We start from the raw sequence: 20,190 nt of genomic DNA on the forward strand, positions 1-20,190 counted from the left end.
AGTTCATGAAATTTTCCAATTACAAAGAAAGCGAGAAAAATAACCCCTCAATACTAAATCCTTTCCCAAAAAGGACTGGCCCTAAAGACACCGCACCTGGGGTTCCTGTCAGAGTTGGACAATGAATACCGTCGAACCACTCCCCTGAAGCAATAAGGAAGTCATTCTTCACGGTCTTATTGGATATTGGGAGATAAGAGATCAACCTAACGTCCTCGTTCCGGGATTTAAGATAATACCCATCATCCCCGAGGCGGTGACACTCGTACAGATAAGCCACATCGTGCCAAGTAAGGCCTAGATTCATCCGCTCGTCTAAGACATCTACACAGCCTAGTATCTTGAACATATTCGGGGCACACTGATACGACGTCAACCTATGGTTAGACAGGTATTCCCTTGTAATGTGGTATTTTGCCCTAAAGGCCTCCATAGCGGCCGGAGTTTTTACTAATTTTTCGAATCTACCCATCTGAGCTGAACTGGGGGAATGAAAATAAAGACCGAGGAGAAAGCTAGAGTCCGAGGAGGGAATTGAAACGGAAAGATGAACGAAATTTACTGGTACCTTCACAAAACGCTCAATGGGACGCCTGGAAATCTCTCTTGGAGGAAACGCTTCATGAAAAACGGCTACGGTGGCGTAACGGACGCAAGTATTCGTATGTCTCTGGGGTTCGATGGAGTTCTCTGGAACCCTGTGAGGTTTATGAAATGCAGATAAAAAGAAGGAACTGAACCCCTCTGACATCTTATATAGCCGGGAGGAGAGAGAAAAGATCACTCCTGCCTAAAAATACGAGAAAAAACGATGGCCGTTCGATCCACGCCACACCGTTGGATGAGGGGGACATAACGCCTCCAGAAGTAAATGGCCGTGCCTCGTAAATTGTAGCGCGTCCAAAGTAACTATCCGCACGTGCGCCCCAAGCTCTCCTTATTTCCATCCTCTCACTAACATCAAAACCCCGCTTTTCTCCTCGGAATGAGATAAAAACCGGAGTTTTGAGGGGCTATTGTGGGGCCCGGCCTAAAAATAATGGGCTAGTCCAAATTCAGGCCCGTCCGAGGAGCGTCCTGTCCGAAGAGAAATCACAGATAAAGCATTACTCAGTCCCAATAGCGCCAAGGAAACCTGTCCGAGGAGTAACTCCTCCTCGGACATTACGAAGCCCAGACGAGGAACTCTCCCCAACCATTTCAGTTCATCCTCCCAACATATAAAATGAATAAAATCCAAAATATCTCATGGAAAGCTGCCACCACCACATTAATTGCGCCCCAACCACCCTCTTGGCCGCATTAATGAGGAAAAGACTCCTGAACAGTACTACCTTGGCCTCTGCAACTCACAAAGGGAGTGATAAGGGCGTCTGATGGGACAGGTGCTCAAGTAGATGCTTAGATGATCAACAAGTGTAAGGTTGAGATGAGAAGAGGAGAACTATATAATGTAGTGGAGTCCCTCAAAGAGGAGGGAGGAGAAAACTGTATTTGGAATTGAAGAAATAGAATCATACGTTAGAGATCCATTCTTGTGTTTTTATTTTTCTGCAACAATATTGTCCATGTATCAGACCGAATAGGCTCACTGAGGCTAAGTTCTTTGACCCATCCTCTACAAATATTTATTGTGGGTTGCGCCTTGGGCCAAGGCCTGATCAAGTAGAATTTGGGCCAGGAAAATCGTGCAACTACAAGTGTATTTCAGTTAATCTTTCTGTTTTTTTCTTAAATGGATTTTTTAAAAATTAAAATGCTTTGGTGACTTTTTTAAATATTTTAAATATATTATTATATTAACTATATGTGCACCAATAAGACAAATCATTTGTCACGTAGATATTTTCTGTTAATGACATGGACCAAATTGACTCTAATTTAAAAATAACAAAGATCAAATTGATTACTACTAAACTGTAACAACCTAAAAATAACAAAAATCAAACTAATTGCTACTAAAATATAAGAACTAAATTGACCGTGGCAAAAAAATATAATGAACAAAATAATATTTTTGCCTACCAATTATTTATGGGTTAAGTAGATCGTGTAGGTGTAGACTTGACATTATATACTAAAGCAGTCCTCCACTCACATCATGTGAGTCGCATGCCTTGTGCTTTGGTTATTGGGTAACGTATAGCAGAGAGGAAAACCAATCTGAACATCCCTTTTTGGCACAAGTTCCCAATTTCAACTCCAATCGTTTTAAACCAAATAAGATTCAAATTCTACGGTATTCTACAAACTCCTTTTGAGTCATATTAGTAGACACTAGCACAGTAGCATAGCGATACATCATATCAGTGATTCAGAGCAAAAGTACTAAATCACAATTCAATCGTTAAAATCAAAACTAATACCACAATCAACGGTCACAATTAGAGATCAATTTCTTAATTAGATATCTGAATCTCATATCCCAATCCAACGGACACAATCTCAGACGCTCTCTCTCTCTCTAATCTCCAGTCTTCACTGAATCAACGGCCTCTTCAGTCTTCACCGAATCACCGAACTTTCAAAGATTCAGGGCTGGTAGAGTAGCTCAGGCCCATTAGTACATGTGTTTAAAAATTGAAAATTATTATTTGAAAATATTTGTGAAAATACGTGTGAGTGAAAAAATGTGTAAAAATACGTGAAATGCTATTTAATAACTAAAAATGGTTGTTTGGAAACACAAACCAAACAGCCCCTAAATAACATATTTTCAGTTTTTTAAAAACATTACACATATTTTTACGTACTTTTTTATTTATACACTTTAAAAAATTACAAAAAATATTATTCACTCTCTTTTATCAAACTTATATAAAAAAATAAATAATAAAAACCCTTCTACCAAACAGCCTCATTCACCATACCAATACAGTATAATAAGGTAAATTAATGAGTACAGTGATGTCAGAAAAACATTAATTTTAGTTATAAACGCTTAAGGTCGCTTGAAACTTTGAAATTTGAGTTCTCGTTTGGTACGTATTAAACAACAGTATTTATTTTTTGAGAAATATGTATGAGTGAAAAAATATATAAAAATATGTATAATATTGTTTAAAAACTGAAATTATATGTTTAAATACATGTACCAAACGGCCCTAAATAGTCTAAAACCATTTTTGTAAATTGCAAAATTTTAGTGGGTGTTTAGTATTTGAGTGTTTGGATCTGGATTAAATGCACGTTTTTTTTTTTTTTTTTATTAACCGTTTCTGTTTTAGGGGACAAGAGTATTGTTTATATACTGTTTGGCACTGTTTATAGGTTAAAAAATGAGTCCTACGGTACTATTATATTTAAAATTATTTTACTATAGTGTTTTTAATTTTTAGTTTCAGCAAGAATAAGTTGTATCCAAACGGACCCTATATGTACTTAAAAACTGAAAGTATATATCTAAAAATATGAGAAAAAATATGTATGAGTGAAAAAAATGTGTCCAAATATATATAATATTATTTAAAAATTAAATATATATGTTTGAGCGAGTATACCGATCGAAAACTTTGTTATCACCTTTCAAGTATGACACGGCTTACTGCAAATTTCATCTTTTTTTTTTTTTTTGATAAGTGTAAATTTCATCTTTCAAGTATGACACGGCCTTACTGTAAATTTCAAGATTCTTGCTTACAATAACAGTGATTATCTCAAAATAAGGAGTCTTTTGGGTTAATATTGCAAAATCTGAACTTAATTTGCATTATAGGAACTGTTGAAAGTTATTTGGGATTTTGAGGAGAGAGACTGAATTTCGATATCACCATTGCCAAAATTCAGCCAAAAGTATGAGAGAGAAGAAGAAAAAAGTGGAGAGAGAAAATGTTGAATTTCGGCAACGTGGATACCGAAATTCCTCTGCCTAATTCTACTGCCCGAGTCCTGTGCCCGAGTGTGGAGTGCTCAAAAAAAAAAAAAAAAAGCAATCGCGGCAATGCCATTGCCGAAATAGGGGGAAAAAAAAAATTTGGTAATTGTGGCAATGGCATTGCCGAAAATGGGGGAAAAAAATTGAATGGAATTGTGGCAATGTCATTGCCGAAAATGGGAGAAAAAAAATGTTGTTGCCGAAATATGGGAAGAAATTTAAAAAAAAGTGTTACGTTCACAATATTTTTATAATACTTTCACAACAAATCACAGGCAATTAGTTATTATTAGTTCAAATTTGATTTTAACACTGAGATTATTTTTTTAATCTAATAATAACAACCTGCCACTTAAAATTTATTATAAAAATTGTGTGTACCTATCATTTCTTAAAAAAAAAAAAAATAAACAATAGAGGTGGAAAATTTTTTCACCTATTTCAGCAATACCATTGCCGAAAATGTGAGGAAAAAAAAAAAAAAAAAAAAGAGGAATAGAATTGTGGCAATGGTATTGCCAAAATAGGGGAAAATTTTTTTTGGGTAATTGTGGCAATGGCATTGCCGAAAATGGGAGGGAACAAAATTGTGGCAATGTTATTGCCGAAAATGGGAGAAAAAAAAATTGTTGTTGTCGAAATCTGAGGAAGAATTTAAAAAAAAAAAAAAAAGTGTTACGTTCACAATATTTTTATAATACTTTCACAACAAATCATTGGTGATTAGTTATTATTAGTTTAAATTTGATTTTAACACTGAGATTACTTTTTTAATCCAACAATAACAACCTGCCACTTAAAATTTGTTATAAAAATATTGTAAAAATTGTGTGTAACTATCATTTCTTAAAAAAAAAATATATATATATATATATATATATATTTGTGGCATGGGATTGCCGAAATAGGTGAAAAAAATTTTCACCTATTACGGCAATGCCATTGCTGAAAATGTGAGGAAAAAAAAAAAAAAAAAAGAGGAATATAATTGTGGCAATGGTATTGCCGAAATAAGGGAAAAAAAATTTTTTGGGTAATTGTGGCAATAGCATTACTGAAAATGGAGGAAAAAAAATTGAATGGAATTGTGGCAATGTCATTGCCGAAAATGGGAGAAAAAAAAATTGTTGTTGTCGAAATCTAGGGAAGAATTTTAAAAAAACTGTGTTACGTTCACAATATTTTTATAATACTTTCACAACAAATCACAGGTGATTAGTTATTATTAGTTCAAAATTTGATTTTAACATTGAGATTACTTTTTTAATCCAACAATAACAACTTGCCACTTAAAATTTTTTGTAAAAATTGTGTTAAAAAAAAAAATAGAATTGTGGCAATGGGATTGCCGAAATAGGTGGAAAAAATTTTATGTGAGGAAAAAAAAAAAAAAAAAAAGAGAATAGAATTGTGGCAATGGGATTGTCGAAATAGGTGGAAAAAAAATTTCAGATGAATAGAATTGTGGAAATAGATGAATTTTTGTTTTTTGGATAATTGTGGCAATGCCATTGCCGAAAATGTGAAGAAAAAAAAAAGAATTGTAACAATGGTATTGCCGAAATAGGTGAAATTTTTTTTTGGGGTAATTGTGGCAATGGCATTGCCGAAAATGGGGAGGGGAATAATGGAATGGAATTGTGGCAATGCCATTGCCGAAATAGGTGAAATTGTTTTTTAAAAAAAAGTGGTTGTCGAAATCTAGGGAGGAATTTAAAAAAAAAATGTTACGTTCTCAATATTTTTACAATATTTTCACAATAAATCACAGGTAATTAGTTATTATTAGTTCAAATTTGAATTTATCACTGAGATTACTTTTTTAATCTAACAATAACAATCTCCACTTAAAATTTGTTGTAAAAATATTGTAAAAATTGTGTGTACCTATCATTTCTTTAAAAAATAAAACGTGGAATGGATTTGTGGCAATGGCATTGCCGAAATAGGAGAAAAAAAAAAAATTGTGGCAATACCATTGCCAAAATAGAGGAGAGAGATATAAAAAAAGTAAGCATATTATTCTTTCAATATTTTTTTGACTGAACCAGTTTGGTTTGTCATATTCTTTTAGAAATAGATAAGGATAGATTCAAGTACACTCTCTCGTACATTGATTCTTATTCTAAAGTACGTAGTGCTCAAATCTGATTTTTCCTCTTCAAATTTTGGCCCTTTGATTTCTTTCCTTATTTGAAGCTTTCAAACATGGTAAATGACCCAAGCACTCCATAAAAAGTATACATTTTAAGGTGTTATCGAAACCCTAAACTATAATACACAATATATATATAGACACACACAGACACAAAATAAATAAACGTACACCCCAATCCAATTTGCAGTGCTAGAAAACATCATAGCATATGGAATTAGTACCATGTTCTTTCAAATAATACAAACTAACAATATGGTCCAACTCCTAAAAACATAATTAAAAAAAAAAAAAAAAAAACAGTCCAACCAATCCACTGAAGTAGATTGAATACTTATGTTGGGTCATTCAATTTAGCCACTAGTGGAGCTAGCCACAGTTCGAGTGGGGCATGTTCTTCTATTATGGCCTTCTTGCCTATAGAGACTACACAATGGCCTTGGTTGATGCTCTTCCCCTTCGTCCATTTCATTTCAAAGCCGAGTTGTTCTTGGTCGACCTTTTTTCACAACGCAGCTTGACATTAGGATACAAGACGGGAAATTAGGCTCATTCCAATGTACACTGTCTGGAACCATGCGAAATCTAGGTGCATAACAAGCAACTTGTTCTTCCAAATGGTAGCAATGGTCGATATATCGCATTGCAGAGATGCTTTGATATTTACACACGACAATGACATGTGAGCACGGAATCTGATAAACCTGCCATTTTTGACAACTACAAGTGTTCTGCCTCAAATTTACCTCATGACGATGATTACCCCTATATGCAGAGTTAGGTTTTATTGGTATTCTGACTTCAAACAAACCATCTTAATGACTGAACACAATAACTGAATGCTTTGGTGCCTTTTTTTCCCATTTATTCTTTGCATAGGCCGTAATGTGTTCACCGGCAGTAACCTCTGTACATGCCTCAGTATACCGATCGGCAGAGTAGGCGACACAACGATAGTATGTAAGTTCAACTAATGCAATTATGGGTAGATTTCTAGCACTCTTTAGAATTTCGTTGAAGCTTTCAGACAAGTTTGTGGTCATTGCCCCATAACGATGTCCACCATCGTATGCTAACGTTCACTTTTCCACCGGCATTTCCCTTAAATACTTCTCACCATCTGCACTTAATTGAGTAATTCTATCCCTAGTGATTTGATACTTTCGTAACTGATTCTCCATGCCTACCCATATTACCATAGCCTTCAAGTTTTTATTCCCAATTTGTTGATTAAAATTGCTAGCCACATGGCGAAGGCAAAAAAGATGATACCAACGTGTCGATTGACATATAGTCCGTATCGCTACCATTATACCAGGATGACGATCAGATATGACACATAACCCTTCCCGATTAGTGACATTAATCTGAATACAACGCAAAAACCAATACCAGCTATCATCAGTTTCCTTCTCCACAATGGCAAAGGCAAGTGGAAAAAGTTTGTTGTCACCATCCCACGCCGATGCAATCAGTAACGTACCTTTGTACTTACCATATAGGAAAGTTCCATCTATACTAATCACTGGCCTACAATGTTGAAAACCTTCAATTGATAGACCAAAAGCCCAAAACACTCTCTCAAATATCGCACAGCCTGGCATAGTAGCAGGTATTGTTCTCCAAATAACCCTGCTGCCCGAGTTTGAATTACTCAAAGCTTTCAACCATTTTGGTAATAATTGGTAAGATTTGTCCCAATCAACAAACGCTCTACCAATTGCTTTCTCTTTTGCCTCCCACACCTTAAAATAAGAAGGCCTGTATTGGTACTTATTGTAAAGAGTCTGTTGAAGTGAAGCAATCTTTATGGTTGGATCATTTTTGAAAACATCCCACAACTCTTTCTCAATAACATGGGTGTCTAATTGCTCGTGATCTTGTGTGAGCGTGGACTCTGTACATGTGTGTGGACCATTGTATTTCCTAACCTCAAACAACCCATATGTAACCCAGAAGCATGCTCGAAGACGCCAAGAACAATTTTTGCACCTTACAGACCAACATTCTGGATCTGACTCTCTTACACAAAATGTTTGGTTCCTCTTGATGTGATAGCGTTTAACAGCAGCTTGTAGTTCATCCTTATCGGCAAAAAACAAGCTCACATAAAACTCTTGGGTAGGGTCCCAAATACTCTAAGTGGACTTTTCAAATGGTGGGGTTGGATCAATCATATTATCCCACGTGTTCTGTGAAAATTTTAATGATGAAGGTTGATGGACTGCCATAGTTGGACTGCTTTCATGATTACCTTCATTTGGAGGCTCCTGTTCATTTCCAATATCATCAAGGACCTCATCGTCATCAAGTTGGTCATCACTATCCATGGTCCGCATCCTTTCTGATAATGTATGGATCGCATTTTCGGTAGTAGCAGCTATGCGATGTGTATCATTGGGATCATTAGCAGCTCTCTAAGTGGCGGTTTGGTCATACTGAGCTTCAAACTCAAAACAAGTAGTCTCTTGTGTGACATGCTCAGTTGGATTATCATAGTCAGCATCACTGTTGTTCATTGGCCGAGAAGGAACATGTTGGTCCTCAGTTGCAACATGGGTATATGGAGCATGATAGTCAGCACCGCCAATGTTGATTGGGGAATGAGCCGCATCTTGAGAATAATGACCAATATGAGTGGCATATGGATCATGGAAGTGCCTGCCATGTGAATAACTAAACGATGCACTCGATCCTTTGATGGCATATCGAATGGGAAAAATATCTCGGTGGCTTCTTATAGGCTCTACACCCACGTATAACTCTGCACCTACAAATCCATATTGGCAGTCTAACATATCGAATATTGCATTGACACCATTATCATCTGCTACCAAAACTTGCTAGTAAGTCACAGGATGTGGATGACTTTGAAATGGAAATCTATACCAAATAGTCAATTTTGAATTTTCTTTGTTTTTATGAAGCGTGGATGCTACTCCATCACATAGATCTTCAAATGTAACACCCCGGCTTAATGGAAGCATAGAAGGAGGTGACCCTTCGTAATAAACCCCATTTTCTCCATGTTTAATTATTCTACCGGAATGGATGAGAAAAATGAACAACTTTTCTACCATCTACACTAAAACATAATAATACTATTAATAAATTAACACTACACAACTGTGGGTCCGAGAGGTCTGCAATCCAGCCCAAACTCTATCTGGGCCCAGGGCCCGTGCCGAGGAGGTATCTTGCCAAAGACGAATGATCAGTGGCCGAGGTAGCAAGGGGAACGGCTGAGAACTTACCCTGTCCTCGGCATTCCAGAGCTTCAATGGGAAGACCAACACCATGGTATAGGCAATCCCCAAACAGCCCCCTCAAGGGGATGTGAACGGAATGGGGCCCATAGGGAAGCAGGATGTGAGATTGGACCAAGGAAAATGCGTCCCCTCTTCAGTAAATGTACCTGCCAATACCCAGGGCTGATTAATGAGAAAAGACGTTTGGACGGTGTAAACTTCAATCCATGCAACTAATAGAAAGTTAGACGGGACGGTTGATGGGATGGATACAGAAATAAGCTCCTGCCTGACCTACAAGTGGAGGGTCAGGATCAACCAAGACGGACTATATAATAAAAAGGAAGGTGCACCAACAGGGGGGGAGGGGAGAGATGGCCAAAAACCAGAGCCTCCCAGCCCACCTCCAGGAGAAAGACTCCAGGGGTGAAGGAAAACTTAAACTTGTACGAACACTACGAAAAACCCACCGCCTGTCGATCAAAGCTTAGCCTTCCAAACCCATGCTCTACAAATGATATTGTTAGGGCCTTTTCACGTGCGAACCCGACACCGTTACGGTCCGCCACGAATCGTGTCCTTACAATTGGCGCCGTCTGTGGGGAAGGCTTGTGTGTTGGTATAGGATGTGGGTCGATAGAGTTTCTTCGTTATTTCTAACCGTTGGTTATAGAGTTCTAGTATAAAGTTCTGCTAGGGGCTACATTTCTTGACTAGGGGCTTGGCTGAGGAGCTAACTCCCTTAAAGCCAAGGTCCCCCGTAAAGAGCAAACTAGGCACTTGATAGCGTTAATCATATGGATAAACTCTAGGGGCTTGGCTGAAGAGCTAACTCCCCTAAAGCCAAGATCTCACGCAAAGAGAAAACTAGGTTTTGGACAGAACCAGGGCATTGCATGGTCCACGGACTCAAGCCTATGGGGAAACCAACTATTTGGATGAGGAAAATTAGGTTTTGGACAGAACCAGGGCATTGCATGGTCCACGGACTCAAGCCTATGGGGAAACCAACTACTTGGATGAGGAAAACTAGGTTTTGGACAGAACCAGGGCATTGCATGGTCCACGGACTCAAGCCTATGGGGAAACCAACTACTTGGATGAGGAAAACTAGGTTTTGGACAGAACCAGGGCATTGCATGGTCCACGGACTCAAGCCTATGGGGAAACCAACTACTTGGATGAGGAAAACTAGGTTTGGACAGAACCAGGGCATTGCATAGTCCTCGGACTCAAGCCTATGGGGAAACCAACTACTTGGATGAGGAAAACTAGGTTTTGGACAGAACCAGGCATTGCATGGTCCACGGACTCAAGCCTATGGGGAAACCAACTACTTGGATGAGGAAAACTAGGTTTTGGACAGAACCAGGGCATTGCATAGTCCTCGGATCAAAGCTATAGGGAAACCAACTACCTGGATGAGGAACTAGGTTTTGGACAGAACAGGGCATTCATGGTCCACGGACTCAAGCCTATGGGGAAACCAACTACTTGGATGAGGAAAACTAGGTTTTGGACAGAACCAGGCATTGCATAGTCCTCGGACTCAAGCCTATGGGGAAACCAACTGCTGAATGAGGAAAACTAGGTTTTGGACAGAACCAGGGCATTGCATAGTCCTCGGACTCAAGCCTATGGGGAAACCAACTACTTGGATGAGGAAAACTAGGTTTTGGATAGAACCAAGGCATTGCATAGTCTCAGACTCAAGCCTATGGGGAAACCAACTACTTGGATGAGGAAAACTAGGTTTTGGACAGAACCAAGGCATTGCATGGTCCACGGACTCAAGCCTATGGGGAAACCAACTACTTGGATGAGGAAAACTAGGTTTTGGACAGAACCAAGGCATTGCATGGTCCTCGGACTCAAGCCTATGGGGAATCCAACTACTTGGATGAGGAAAACCAGGCACTAAGCGAGATTTAGCTATTATGCGTGACGTCGAAAATGGTGCTTATATCTTCGTAAGACGAAGGTTGGAAATGAATCTAAGGCCTCTGCGGGTGCAAGTAAGTTAGGGTTTGGGGAACATGATGATAAATGTATTGCATGCATAGCTATTTATACATGTTAAAATGAATCAGCGCAGAGTTCATAAGCAAATAGTGCGCATCAACGAGGGCGGTTAACGATGTAATCAGAAGGGAAAAGGAAAAACAAGATTTCATATATACATGTTCAAATGCTTGTAAACCATCAATAAATTAGGAAGTTTGTGAAAGGAAAAGAAACAAGTTAATCGTTCAAATAAAAACGAATACAAAAGCCCAACCAAGGTTTCTACTCTTCTGCTTTTTTGTCGGTGACATCTTGGGAGATGGGAACAAGATCAGCTTCGATGCCCGGAATGACGGTTCCTTCTGGGGAAGGCTGAACAGGATCAGCACTGGTACTCTGAGGGACCACGGCAAGGGGAATAGCCTGTGGCGGCTGTGCAAGTGTGGCTGGTTCTTCTGTACTGGACACCTGAATGCCAACCTTGGGCTCAGTAACCTCTGTAGGTGCCCCAGGATCCGCATGCTGCGATATCACTGTCACATCCTGAAGTTTTCCCTCTTTGGGCGCCTTGCTAGAGGAACCACTGGCTTGTAAGTTTTCCGACGGGGTGACCCCTTCCTCGAGTTGATCATCCGTGGTCGCAGAGCTGGTGGAAGTGGTCTCGCGGATGGCCGCCGGGTAGAATACGCTCTCTGCCTTCCACAAATCTGATGAAGCGTCCACCCCAACTCGCTTCAATGCTTCTTCCCAGACCTGGAAGCAATAAAACCTGCACACTCCAGGAATCTGCGCCTTAAGGGTGGCTTGGGTTTCAGCTACTCCCATGTTGTAACCATCGTCCTCGGCCGTATTCTTGGCAGCTTCTGCCTCATTCCTGGCAAACTCGGCCTCCTGCTTTGCCCTTACGGCTTCATCACGGGCATACTCTGCCACTCCTTTCTCATGCAGAGCCGCGGCCAGCTGCTTATTTAAATCCTCGATCAGATCTCTGGCTGTTCGCAGCTGGTCCTCGGCTTCAATTGCGCGCTTGGTTTGGTCCTTGGCCTGTTTTTGGGCACTAGCAAGGCCCGCCGAGACGTTATCCCTCTCGCGGGTAGTCATTGTTAAGTCATCCTTGACTTTGGCAAGTTCCTTTTCAGAAGCTTCGAGAGTCTTTGAGGCCGTTATGCGCTTCTTGCGTTCATTCTCGGCCGCCTTACTCCTGTCATGCACTTCTTCCTCCATCCTATAGGTTGCCTAGAAAGCCTGTCAAGAAAGATGAACGTGTAGTGAGTGACCAACCGGTGACAAGAGTTAATAAAGTGTTAGGTTTCAAGAAATCTTACCATGCCCAAGTATCTCTTAGTACTGAGAAAAACCTCCTGCATCCTCATTCTCTTCAGCTCATCCATGTCATTAGGGAGTAACATGGTTCTCCCTAATGCATCCGCCACGTATCCACCCTCGCCGTCTCCAAGGTCCCTCAGAGAGGCAGTTTCCAGTAATGGACCCTCGTGAAGCATTGGGGCAGGAAGCCAGGCGCTCGGTAGGGATTGGGAATCAATTCCTTTTCCCTTGCCTTGAGAGGTTTGAACTGCGGGTCCTTTGCCCTTGCCTTGGGGTCCGATCTTCAGTTGTTTTGTGCGCGGAGTCTCATCCTTCTCCTTAGAAAGTTGGGATTTTCCCTCGTCCACGATGTCCTTGCCCTTGGGGCTCCTCTTTCTCTTGGAATCAGCACCTTCAAGTCGAGGAGACCGAGCTGGTTGGGAGGGGGTGGGAGGTTCGGGGCAGGTGGATTGTGGCTGGGACTTGATGGAGGATGACCTGGTTTGGATTGTAAGGGGCCGAGGTGGTGGAGGAGGAGTATTGGGTTGTGGTGCCTCCTGGGTATCCTTCCCTGGTTGGTCCTCGAGGAGTTGGAGAAGGGGGGTTAAAGGTATTCTCTTGACTCCCATCTCAGCTTGAGAAGAGGTGCCTATTAATGACAATTCCGCCTCGGACAAGGCTAGGTCACCTAGGTCACCAGGAGGGTCCTCGGATTGGTAGACTAAGTCAAATACCCCAAACCCTTCCTCCGGCTGATCCGGCACATCTTCGTCCTCTGCTGCTTGATGAGACGAAGAGGGGCCCACCAGGGGGATGTTCTTGGGGACAACTGGCTCCTGCGAGATTAAAAATCCCTTCTCTACCACGGTAATTTTTGGAAGCCAAGGACGGCGGGCACTGATCACGTGCTTCGCGTCCCCGAATGACTTCTGAACCGGAGGGTACCCTAGTGTTTTGTGAGCTGCACGGACTTGGCCATCACTGTCATTCACAAAAACCGCCGCTTGTAAAACGGTCTCCAAGTCTGCCCGATTGACTAAATGAAAATGCCTTGTATAGGCGTGTTCATCTACAAAAGCAACAAACATATATGCATGGTTAGTTATCGGAAGACGTTAGGTTAGAATGGTTTAAAGGGTTATCCCTCTTCCATTCCTAATACCCCACCTGGTTCTCCTTCTACTACGGGGCATGGATCGCCATCATGTCACTCCCCAGAGACGATAAGGAAATCCTTGTTCAGTCCCTTGTTGGAATTAGGGAGGCACTGGATCAACCGAACCCTATCATCCCTCGACCTCATGTAGTAGGTTTTTCCTTTCAATTTCTGGAGGTTATAGCACCAGTTTACATCATGGTGGGTCAGTCTTAAACCCATCTTCTCGTTTAAAGCGTCCACGCAACCCAAAATCCTAAAAATGTTGCCGGCGCACTGGGTAGGGGCTAAACGGAAATGCCTGAGGTAACCCCTCGTCACTGGTCCCATAGGGATTCTCATACCTCCCTCTACAAAGGCGAGGACGGGAATTACAACTGCGCTCGTTCCCCTCTTAATGTGCCATTCCCCCATCTTACAGTGCTCCAGACTTACGTTGGGGGGAATCCTATAATCAACGATAAACTTATTCATCGCCTCTTCAGTATCGACCAACTTCCTCAATCTCAATTTAGTCGCCTTTGTCATTTGCTAAAACAAACCTAACCCGCGACGGAAAAGAAAGGGAGCCAAAGAGAAATAAACTTAGAAAAGAAAAAACGCAAGTTAATGGAGGTAGGAAACTTACATAAAAGGAGAATTACGCTTCGGATGGGCTATATGTGCTTGAGATAGACTTGAATTTGGGCGGAAGTTCGGATGAACCTTGGATACACGCACTAAAACTCTTAAGTGCAGAACTGGAGAGACGGATCCATCTCCAAAAAATCTTTTATACTTTCTAGGATAAACTGCACGCCCTTTTTCCCGCCCAAAGAGGCCAGGAGATCACCACCGTTCGATTTCCATCACACCATTGAACGTGGGAAGCACCAAGCCGCCCGTATTTAATGAGGCCACGTTTCGCCTTCCAACGGCTCTAGGAACGTGCCTTGGGCAGGTGAAAAACCTCGGGAATCGATAGATGACAAGGATTGATAGGCATTAACAGATCCCTGATGTCATCAAAACCCTCCTATCTGTCCGAGGGGACGGATAGCAGGATTTTGAGGGGCTATTGTGGGTCCGAGAGGTCTGCAATCCGGCCCAAACTCTATCTGGGCCCAGGGCCCGTGCCGAGGAGGTATCTTGCCAAAGACGAATGATCAGTGGCCGAGGTAGCAAGGGGAACGGCTGAGAACTTACCCTGTCCTCGGCATTCCAGAGCTTCAATGGGAAGACCAAAACCATGGTATAGGCAATCCCAAACAGCCCCCTCAAGGGGATGTGAACGGAATGGGGCCCATAGGGAAGCAGGGTGTGAGATTGGACCAAGGAAAATGCGTCCCCTCTTCAGTAAATGCACCTGCTAATACCCAGAGCTGATTAATGAGAAAAGACGTTTGGACGGTGTAAACTTCGATCCATGCAACTAATACAAAGTTAGACGGGACGGTTGATGGGATGGATACAGAAATAAGCTCCTGCCTGACCTACAAGTGGAGGGTCAGGATCAACCAAGACGGACTATATAATAAAAAGGAAGGTGCACCAACAGGGGGGGGGGGAGAAATGGCCAAAAACCAGAGCCTCCCAGCCCACCTCCAGGAGAAAGACTCCAGGGGTGAAGGAAAACTTAAACTTATACGAACACCACGAAAAACCCACCGCCTGTCGATCAAGGCTTAGCCTTCCAAACCCACGCTCTACAAATGATATTGTTAGGGCCTTTTCACGTGCGAACCCGACACCGTTACGGTCCGCCACGAATTGTGTCCTTACAACAACCATTACAATGCAATACAAGAAGGTAATCCATTAAAAATATTCACTGATAATAATAGTATTAAATTATTTTTTATTAAGGTTTATGAATGTATACTAACCTTTTTTTTTTTTCTTTTGGTTTTCTTATAGCATACGTGTATATTATAGGCTAACAAACTAAGTATTTCTTTAAGGAAATATACGTCAATTTTGAAATTTAGGCAAGAATTCATGGACAAATAATTTAAAACATATCATACAAATCAGTTCATGTTGCAAAACACATAATACAAAAACAAGATTTGCATGAACAAATAATTTAACAAAAACAAGATTTTCATGCTTAGCTATGCCCCTAAAACATATCAACATGAATATTATAAAAAGACAAGAATATAATCAATCAATCAATAACTATGTTGTAGTCCATATGTTTTTTTCTCCAAGACACCATGGATGCAAATAATTATCGTATGGTGTCCAAACAACCTGCAATTCCAAGTACAATAACTATATTATAATCAATCAAGACAATAATATAACTAGTAAATTAACCATTGATGCATTGTGATATATTACCTGTTCATTATTATGTGTGTCATGATTAGAACAGTTCGCATGCAAAACATGCGTTGGTGTGTGAGTAAACGTTCTCTTGGTATCCCACCTATACACAATTAATGAGTGTCATACAATATTTAGGGTTTGGAAGTATCAAGGATTACAAAATTGTATAGAAATAAAAAGTAAATATTATACTTGCAACCGTATGGGTCGTCGCCATTTAAATTTGTTGGATTTATTGGAATTGGGGTCAGATATGGAAGATGCTCCCACGCCCATAATTCTAATATGAAAACAGGACCTGCAATCTCCGTGCTTTTTTTAATAGCAGCAGTACACAGCTCTTTATAAAGGTAAGCAAGTGTAGCACTACCCCAGCTATATTCCCCAGCTACACCAAAGTCGTCTAACAGCTTAAGAAAGCAGCAATGCAATATACTTTGGCTCTTATTTCCAAATAGTAAAGCCAAAACCTGAAACATGTATGCCCTAGCATGCTGTTGGGTTGTTACAGCATTGGCACCCTCTGGTAGGTTTAAGAATGTATCCCTTACCCATGCTATTTTAAGGCCACCAAAATTCAATGCTGTTGCAGGTGGTGTCACCCCAAGTAAATTACGACATACTATACTCCAATTCAAATTTATTGGCCCGCACACTGCATTGCCATCAATAGGCAATCCTGTAGAGTTATAATCATTTCACAATTAGGTAGGTGAAATGTATGGGTACTAGATTGCCATCGCTCCACCAAAGAAGTGATAAGACTCCAATCAATATCTATATGTGGTAGATGGATAACACGGTATAATCTACATTGATGCAAATATGGGATGATACGCTCGCCTAAATGCCGGGGGGGGGGGGGGGTGCAAACGATTGGGGTCACACTCGTAAGGTGAAAACTTGAATTTTTTTTTTTAAAAAAAAATACAATGTTATATTGCTAATGTTTAAATTATTTTCATGTAAATTGAATAATTGTAGATATTATTAGGATATTAATAAATTTGGATCTTGCAACGTACATTGCCTTCCATTGCGTCATTAGAGATGTGATATTGTTGTTCCTCCATTTCAAATATATCCTACAATAAAATTGAAAGAAACTCAAATAAAGGATTTATGAAGCAAAATTTTTAATAATAATAATAATAGTTTTAGCAAAAATAATCATACACACAATAATTAGTATTAACTATAATTGAGATGCTAACCACAATTGTGATACCAACTAAAAGAGTGAGAATTATAGAGTGATACTTGCAAAAAAAAAAAAAAAAAAAACAATCAGATAACCATAAAAAATAATTCATTAATCTAAAATTTGAATAACAAGAACAACAACAACAACAACAACAATAATCATAATCATAGGCATACAAATAATATTAACTGCAATTACAACAATACGTAATATTTTACAATGTATTAGCTTCTAATATTTACAAAGCACATATTTATACAATAATAATAAATCTGTTAATTTCTAGAGCTATAAGTTAATAAGCAAAGCAAAAAAACTTACATTAACCAAAAACTTACAATCCTTAGTTGTGGCACATTGAAGCAAAGTAAAAGAGTAACTTTGCAACCTGAGGAACTGTGATGAGATGCAATTCTAATTCTTCAGCAACTTGCCTTGACTTGCCTTGCACTTCCCTTACCTTTTATTACCAACTGAAGAATAAAAGGACAAAAAAGAATCATGTTGGAGATTTAGGCGTGGCAAAATATATTTCCTACAGAGAATAAAAATCAGATGAGATGAGGAGTTGAGGTGATTGGTTGATTGAATCTTTGTTTTTTTGGTTTACTTTCTTTGCTTTTTTTTTGTTTATAGCGTATATGTAAGAATCTATATACTTTCTTTGCTTTTTTTTTTTTTGTTTACAGCGTGCATATCAATCATTTTTTTTCTTTCGTAATGTAAGAATATATGTATTTTCTTTGCTTTTTTGGTTTATTGTGTGCACATCAATAATTTTTTTCTTCTATATTGTAAGAATCTATGTACTTTCTTTGCTTTTTTGGGTTTACAGTGTGCACATCAATCATTTTTTCTTTTCTATTGTAAGAATCTATATACTTTCTTTGTTTTTTTGTTTACAGCGTGCATATCAGTCATTTTTTTCTTCTATAAGAATCTATGTACATTTTTTTGTTTTTGTTTACAGTGTGCACTTTAGAATAAGAATCAATGTACCAGAGAGTGTACTTGAATCTATCCTTATCTATTTCTAAAAGAATATGACAAACCAAACTAGTTCAGTCAAAAAAATATTGAAACAATAATATGCGTACTTTTTATATATCTCTCTCCTCTATTTCTACAATGGGAACAATTATTTTTTTCTCCTATTTTGGCAATGCCATTGCCACAAATCCATTCCACATTTTATTTTTTAAAGAAATGATAGGTACACACAATTTTTACAATATTTTAACAACAAATTTTAAGTGGAGGTTGTTACTGTTAGATTAAAAAAGTAATCTCAGTGATAAATTCAAATTTGAACTAATAATAACTAATTACCTATGATTTATTGTGAAAATATTGTAAAATATTGTGAACGTAACACTTTTTTTTTTAAATTCCTCCCCAGATTTCGGCAACAACTTTTTTTTAAAAAAAAAAAAATCACCTATTTAGGCAATGGCATTGCCACAATTTCATTCCATTATTCCCCTTCCCATTTTCAGCAATGGCATTGCCACAATTACCCAAAAATTTTTTTTACCTATTTCGGCAATACCATTGCCACAATTACCAAAAAAAAAATTTCGCCTAGTTCGGCAATACCATTGCCACAATTCTTTTTTTTTTTTTTCCCTCACATTTTCGGCAATGGCATTGCCGAAATAGGTGAAAATTTTTTTCCCCTACTTCGGCAATCCCATTGCCACAATTGCTAAAAAAATTTTTATTCCCCTATTTCGGCAACGGCATTGCCACAATTAGGTTGTCACAATTTTTTTTTTCTCCCTATTTCGGCAATGCCATTGTCACAATTAGTTTGTCACAATTTTTTTTTTCCTTCCCATTTTGGCAATGGCATTGCCACAATTAGTTTGTAACAATTTTTTTTTTTCCCTATTTCGGCAATGCCATTGCCACATTTAGTTTGTAACAATTTTTTTTTTCCTATTTCAGCAATGTCATTGCCACAATTAGTTTGTCACAAATTTTTTTGAACTAATAATAACTAATCACATGTGATTTATTGTGAAAATGTTGTAAAAATATTGTGGACATGACACTTTTTTTTTTTTTACTCTTCCCCCGATTTCGGGACCACTTTTTTTTTTCCCCCATTTTCGGCAATGTCATTGCCACAATTGCTAAAAAAAAATTTTATTCCCCTATTTCGGCAATGGCATTACCACAATTAGGTTGTCACAAATTCATTTTTTTTCTCCCTACTTCAGCAATGCCATTGCCACAATTAGTTTGCCACAAATTTTTTTTTTCCCTATTTCAGCAATGGCATTGCCACAATTAGGTTGTCACAAATTCATTTTTTTTCTCCCTACTTCAGCAATGCCATTGCCACAATTAGTTTGTCACAAATTTTTTTTGAACTAATAATAACTAATTACATGTGATTTATTGTGAAAATATTGTAAAAATATTGTGGACATGACACCTTTTTTTTTTTTACTCTTCCAGAGATTTCGGAACCACTTTTTTTTTCCCCCATTTTCGGCAATGCCATTACCACAATTGCTTAAAAAAAAATTTATTCCCCTATTTCGGCATTGGCATTGCCACAATTAGGTTCTCACAAATTTTTTTTTCTCCCTATTTCGGCAATGGCATTGCCACAATTAGTTTTGTCGCAAATTTTTTTTTTCCTATTTCGGCAATGCCATTGCCACAAATCCATTCCACTTTTTTTTTAAGAAATGATACATACACACAATTTTTACAACAAATTTTAAGTGCCAGGTTGTTATTGATGGATTAAAAAAATAATCTTAGTGTTAAATTCAAATTTGAATTAATAATAACTAATCACATGTGATTTATTATGAACGTAACAATTTTTTTTTTACTCTCCCCAGATTTCGAAACCACATTTTTTTTTCCCATTTTCGGCAATGCCATTGCCACAATTGTTACAATTTTTTTCCCCTA

General features: G+C 38.8%; 1 protein-coding gene across 1 annotated transcript; it reads right to left on the reverse strand.

Annotated features, from left to right (window-relative positions):
* Positions 1 to 7,108: 7,108 nt before the first annotated feature.
* On the reverse strand, positions 7,109 to 8,359 carry LOC115955801. The gene is made up of 2 exons (XM_031074150.1): positions 8,284 to 8,359; positions 7,109 to 8,145 (listed from the first exon to the last, which is right to left on the reverse strand). The coding sequence occupies exons 1-2, from the start codon at positions 8,357 to 8,359 to the stop codon at positions 7,109 to 7,111; spliced, it is 1,113 nt and encodes a 370-aa protein (XP_030930010.1).
* Between the last annotated feature and the right edge of the window lie 11,831 nt (positions 8,360 to 20,190).

Source organism: Quercus lobata, chromosome 1 (genome assembly GCF_001633185.2).
Source record: "Quercus lobata isolate SW786 chromosome 1, ValleyOak3.0 Primary Assembly, whole genome shotgun sequence".
NCBI lineage: Eukaryota > Viridiplantae > Streptophyta > Magnoliopsida > Fagales > Fagaceae > Quercus > Quercus lobata.